Source organism: Sinocyclocheilus rhinocerous, unplaced genomic scaffold (assembly GCF_001515625.1).
Source record: "Sinocyclocheilus rhinocerous isolate Xijiao unplaced genomic scaffold, SAMN03320098_v1.1 scaffold1598, whole genome shotgun sequence".
Classification (NCBI taxonomy): domain Eukaryota; kingdom Metazoa; phylum Chordata; class Actinopteri; order Cypriniformes; family Cyprinidae; genus Sinocyclocheilus; species Sinocyclocheilus rhinocerous.
Genome location: NW_015661398.1, coordinates 367,042 through 373,267, shown reverse-complemented (window position 1 = coordinate 373,267; position 6,226 = coordinate 367,042). Strand labels below are relative to the sequence as shown.

At 31.9% G+C, this 6,226-nt stretch overlaps 1 protein-coding gene across 1 annotated transcript in view; it reads left to right on the top strand.

Moving 5' to 3' along the window:
* LOC107726329 (nectin-4-like) overlaps nucleotides 1-6,226 on the top strand; it is a 31,360-nt gene that overhangs the window by 14,629 nt on the left and 10,505 nt on the right. Inside the window, exons 4-6 of the mRNA XM_016535875.1 lie at nucleotides 486-764; nucleotides 2,195-2,309; nucleotides 5,980-6,131. Coding sequence (XP_016391361.1) covers nucleotides 486-764; nucleotides 2,195-2,309; nucleotides 5,980-6,131 — 546 coding nt within the window. The remainder of the gene's footprint in view (nucleotides 1-485; nucleotides 765-2,194; nucleotides 2,310-5,979; nucleotides 6,132-6,226) is intronic.

Sequence of the window (6,226 nt, the reverse complement as noted above, 5' to 3'; positions counted from 1 at the left end):
AAAAATCAATTTATGACATATTAAAAGACTAATTACTTTCACCCCAAATACTAATTAGTTGTAATTTTAAATTTTTTTAAATGTGCCTCTATCCGAGGTTTTGCCCGTTTGTCAGTAAGAAGTTTTTACTCATTTAAAACACAATAAAATTTAACATGCTCTCTTATTCTTTTATATATTTTAATATGCACACGTCAGAATAAGCATGTCGTTTGAATTTTTACATAAATATTGTGTTACACTGAACGTAACATTATTTCAACCAAATTGTAACATTTTATTCTCCAAAAATGTATTTGAAACCTTAAAAGTAGACACTTTACTTACATTTAATGTGCTTTCTATGGACATAAAATCACTTTTGTAAATTTCTTTTGATGCCCGTATATATTTCACTTTAAAATACTGTATTTCTATTCAGTGCTCTAAGAAGCCACAGTTTGCAGTGTTAATACAGTGCTTCATCTGTGTTTCTCCTTCTCTAGTTTTGCCGATCTCGTCTCTGGAGCCGGTGATTCTGCAGGAAGGCCAGTCGTTCTGCGTAGCTGCTTTCTGTCGCTCGGTTGGACACCCTCCGCCGCGTTTGTCCTGGGACACGGAGCTTCCCGGGCAGTCGCAGAACCGGACCGGAGAGGATGGAGTCGTAACCTCGCAGTTTTCCCTGCATCCGCTGCGCAGCATGAACAAGCGGCGCCTGGACTGTCTGGTGTGGCATCCGGCTCTCAACGGCCCGCACAGAATCAGCAACGAGCTCGTGGTGCACTGTGAGTTATCCTAAAACACATCACCCAAACATAAAGAAGCTGTGTGACTTCACACAAAAAGAATGCTGCATAACACAAAAAGAAACATTTTGCGGAATGTTCATGCTGCTTTTTTCTTTGAGATGGTGTAGTTTGTTCATATTTAGAATTAAAGTTTATTTTTCTGTTTTGTTTTCATTTTAAATTGTAGTTAATTAATTAATGAATTTTATTTTAATGTTCGATTTTTTTTTAAAGCAATGAATTTTTTAATGGTTTTAGTTAACGATAATAACCCTGATACCGTGTTATTTTTGTATCGGTGAAATACCGTTATAGATTTTATTAATAGTTTGCATTATTTTTATTTTTATATTTTTTTTTATTGTAATTTTTTTGTTTGTTTTATTAGTTTTTTTCATGTCTATATAGTTTTTATTTTTTATTTCAGTTTTAGTTATTTTAGTACATCAAGTTAAACTAAATGATTAACGAGAAATGTTTGTTAATGAGAAATTAAAATAAGGTTATTTTTTTTAAATATTTTATTTATGTTATTTATGTCAATTAATGTTCATTATTTTATTTCAAGGTAATTAATGAATTTTATTTTAATGTTCGATTTTTTTTTAAAGCAATGAATTTTTTAATGGTTTTAGTTAACGATAATAACCCTGATACCGTGTTATTTTTGTATCGGTGAAATACCGTTATAGATTTTATTAATAGTTTGCATTATTTTTATTTTTATATATTTTTTTATTGTAATTTTTTTGTTTGTTTTATTAGTTTTTTTCATGTCTATAGTTTTTATTTTTTATTTCAGTTTTAGTTATTTTAGTACATCAAGTTAAACTAAATGATTAACGAGAAATGTTTGTTAATGAGAAATTAAAATAAGGTTATTTTTTAAAAATATTTTATTTGTTATTTATGTCAATTAATGTTCATTATTTTATTTCAAGGTAATAATGATAAAGTATTATTTCAGTATCAACAAAATACTATTAAATAGTCTTAATTAATAATTTGAATTAGTTTCTATTTTTTATTTTAATTTTTGATAAGGTTTCAATTTTGTTAGTTTATTTTTTAATACGTCTATGTAGTTTAGTTTGAGTTTATTTGAAAATGAAATGATAAATGTTTCCTTGGGAACTAGCTGAATGAAAATACTTTTTTTAGTTAATATTATTGTATTTCAGTTAATGTTCATTTTATTTCAGGTGATAAAAATATTTTTTTATTTTGTTCTGTTAATTTTGTTTTGATTATGTGTTTGTTGAGTCGTTTATTTTTATTCTCTCAATCTCTATATTTACTTTATTTGTATATGTACAGCACTTTGGCATACACTAGCTGTTTTTAAATGTGCTATATAAATAAATTGACCTTGACCTTGACCTTAATGATGATCATGTCCCTGATATGACCCTGTGTTTGTGCTTCAGTTCCTCCTGATGCAGTGATTGCTGATTCTGGCTCCTGGAGAATAGGACACTCAGGATCAGAGCTCCGATGTGTGGTTAAAGGAAACCCGCTGCCGCAAAACGTCACATGGAGCAGGTGACAGTTTCACAGAGCCAGACTGTGGATGATCTGCAGTTTATTCTGACCTAAAACCACCTCTTTGCACAGAAAGATTCAGTCTGACTGATGTGTGAAGTGACTAACCACAGTTAGCTTTGTTTTTACCTGTTGTTTTGGGGCAGATGAGCATCTGAGATAGACTAAACCACAATAATAGACTGGCATGGAGAAAAAGACATTCAAATAAAACACAAAAATATATGAAGAGTTCATTTGCAAAAACGGAATTCTCAGAAATCATGTTTTTTCGTTGTGCGTTCCAATTAATCTCTATCAAACTGCAGTTGGGTTATTTTGACTAGGTTAAAAAATAACAAAAAAAAACAGCTGACTAACACAATAAAAACATGATAACATAATAAAAAAACATGAGTTATCTGTTTTTGCAAATAAACTCTTCATATGTAGAATTTGTGATCAGATTTCTGTCCACCCCAAAAATGCTCAATATACAGTTCTGATCATTAAAAATCTTTTTACTAAATGCCTGAATGTCATTTAGTGCCACAAACTATAACTAGTTCTTCATCAGCACTCATTGCATCAGTCTAGTTTAATGCAGGTGAGCTTATGACTGGGTGATTATATGCAGCATTCACAATATTCTTGTGATTTTGCTGGCAGTTTAAAATTAAGCAGCTTTGTGAATACAATTACAATGATTTTAATTTGCCTTTTATTTGGCCAATAAGTTCCCTAAATGTTGCCGATTATGTTATGCATTGTTAATTTGGTGCATATAAATTAAAATAATTAAATTAAGTTAATCTTTGTGTTCATGTAGAGAAAACAGTTTAGTATTTAGTATTTATCTTTATTATTTCAATATTGCGATTTATTTATCTTATCTTATTATATTATTTTTAGCATTGGTATTTAATATTTGTTTTAATATTTGATAATATTTTAGTATTCAAATTAATTTTTTTGATGTATTTATTTTTTACCATTTAACTATTTTTACTCTTAGTATTTATTTGAGTATTCAATATTTATTTTTACAATTTTACTATTTTTAGTATTAGTATTTAGTATTTATTTTAGTATTCAGTATTTATTTTTACTGTTTTATGATTTTACTATTTTTAGTATTAATATTTACTTTTTTTTTTGCTGTTTTACTGTTTTTAATATTAGTATTTAGTGTTTGTTTTAATATTTATTTTTTACTATTTTAGTATTAGTGTTTATTTTTATAGTTTTACTATTTTAGGATTAGGCTTTAGTATTAATATTTAATATTTATTTATTTTATTGCTATTTTACTGATTTTAATATTAGTATTTAGTGTTTGTTTTAATATTTATTTTTTACTATTTTAGTATTTTCTATTTATTATTTTACTGTTTTTAGTATAACTATTTAGTATTTATTTTTTAGTGTTTAGCATATTTTAGATATTTTTAGCTCCATATTACTCCGCCTTAACTGACTCCTGGAGATTAACACAGCCAATCAGATCAGAGGTTGTGATTTTGGCAAATACTCTGATGTTTGTGTGTCGTATTCATCAGTCTGTAGGCGTGACTGTGAACCACAGGCCTGTTTATTAGTCGATTACGCTGTTGTCTGTCAGTTCACTCACCGCAGTTATTCAAACTTGGCACGCTTTATTTGCATGAGCATCGAACTGAACTAGCGACATTGCAAAATCCCTACAAAAACTCTAGTTTTCCACCCCTTCTCCCTTTGTTTCTCTTTATTTTCCTCTTCCTTTCGTTCTCTTTAACACACGATCACAAAGGCCTCTGAACTGCAGCGATGCATATTCACATGCTCCTTTCAGGATCAAATAAAAGCTTCAGTGTCGCGTTGCAACCTGAGAGCATAGAGCCAAAAAGGGTGCTTTTCATGCACGGGACAGTAAAGAAAGAGAACGAGAGAGAGAGAAAAAGAACAGGATGCTAAATGATGAGGGTGGGGTGTATCGAGACACATGCTAAGCCCTAAATAACCCTCCTGTCCTGTAATGATTGTTTTAACCGGCACAGAAAAGCAGACTTTGCACTGGATTAAAGATGCAGCGTTGAATGCATCCAGTGTGCGTCGTCATGCATGCTTCTCCAGACGTGAACAAGTCCTCAGATCATGCGTGTTGGTGCTTTATTAAGGTTGCATGGTGTGTCGGTCATATTTGCATGCATACAGTTGCTGAAAAGGTGCTTTAATTCAGGTAGTGCTGGAGAATGAACTGGCAACAGCGTCCAGGAGTCACATGATACTCGGATGATAATTACAGCGAAGGTCCGAAACCTGAGATGTGTTTAATGTGGTGTTTGGCGTCGCTGCAGCCGTGTGATGATGTGGGGTATCGGCCGGAGGAATGCAGTGTGTGTGTGTGTGTGTGTCGGTATCGGGGTGTGTCCTGATTCACATCTGAGAGGTCTGAGGGGTTACAGTCACCTAAAGTAGATTAAACACTGACACTGATGGAGGAAGGGGAAAAACAGCCGTCGTGCACATTTAAACTGAAGCATGTGTCTTGCAAATGCAGTCTTTCAAAAAGTGATTTTCTTTCTGTGTGTTCATTTTGCTTTTCCAGTACAAATATATGAACATTCTTAAATCAAGATGTAGATCCAAAATAATATGCATAATATTTTAAGTCGTCTTTTCTGAAGTGTTTCAAAACGTTAATTGTTAAAATGTCTCTTCTGCTCACCAAAGCTGCTTTTATTTGATCAAGATACAGTAAAAACAGTTAAATATTATTACAGTTTAAAATATTTTTTATTATGCAAATGTGAAAAAAATGTAACATTTCTATAATGCAATGCAGAATTTTTCTTTGTTAAAAGAAGTCTCCTCTTCTCAACAAGGCTGCATTTATTTGATCAAAAATACAGTAAAAATGTTAAATATATTACAATTTAAAATAGCTGTTTTCTATGTGAATATCTGTTAAACTGTAATTTATTTCTGTGATGCGCAGCTGTATTTTCAGCATCATTACTCCAGTCTTCAGTGTCACATGATCTTCAGAAATCATTCTAATATGCTGATTTACTGCTCAAGAAACATTTCTGATTATTATCAATGTTGAAAACAGTTGTGCTGCACAATAAGTTTTGTGGAAACCACTGCAATTCAAAAGAAAAAAAAACAAAAAACAAATGTTATTCGGAAAGTACTCATTAAATTTATCAAAAGTGCCAGTAAAGACTTTTATAATGTTACAAAAGGTTTCTATTTCAAATAAATGCTGTTCTTTTGAATTTTCTATTCATCAAAGAATCCTGCAACAAAATAAAATGCATCGTGGTTTCCACAAATATTGGCCAGCACAACTGTTTTCAGCATTGATACCCCTGAAGACTGCAGTAATGATGCTAAAAATTCAGCTTTCATCACAGCAATCAATTACATTTTAACAGATATTAACATAGAAAACAGTTATGTTAATATTATATATTATATATTAATTTTTTATTGTTAAATCTAGTAAATAAATTAGACTATAAAGGGTTTCTGACATATCTAATAGTTTAGAAATGTGCCCTTTGTTCTTTAAAAAGTCATCAGTTGAACTCTATCAGTGAACGGCACAGACAACTGCATCCACTGACGTCTGTCTGTCTGTCTGTCTGTCTCTCTGTCTGTGTGTCTGTCTCTCTGTCTGTCTGTCTCTCTGTCTGTGTGTGTTCAGGAAGGACGGCCGTCTGCCAGCAGGAGTGTTGGTTAAGGAGGACAGACTGATGTTCGTTAGGCCTCTGAACGTGACGGATGAAGGCGTGTACATCTGCCAGACAGCTAACAGCGCGGGAATCGCTAAAGCAGAGTTTAAAGTGGAGATCGGAAGTAGGTGTTTAATCTACTGAAGAAACAAATGACACAAGGCCCGATCGTCACACTGACCGATGAACTCAACCGTATGAGTTTCCCCACAAACTTCT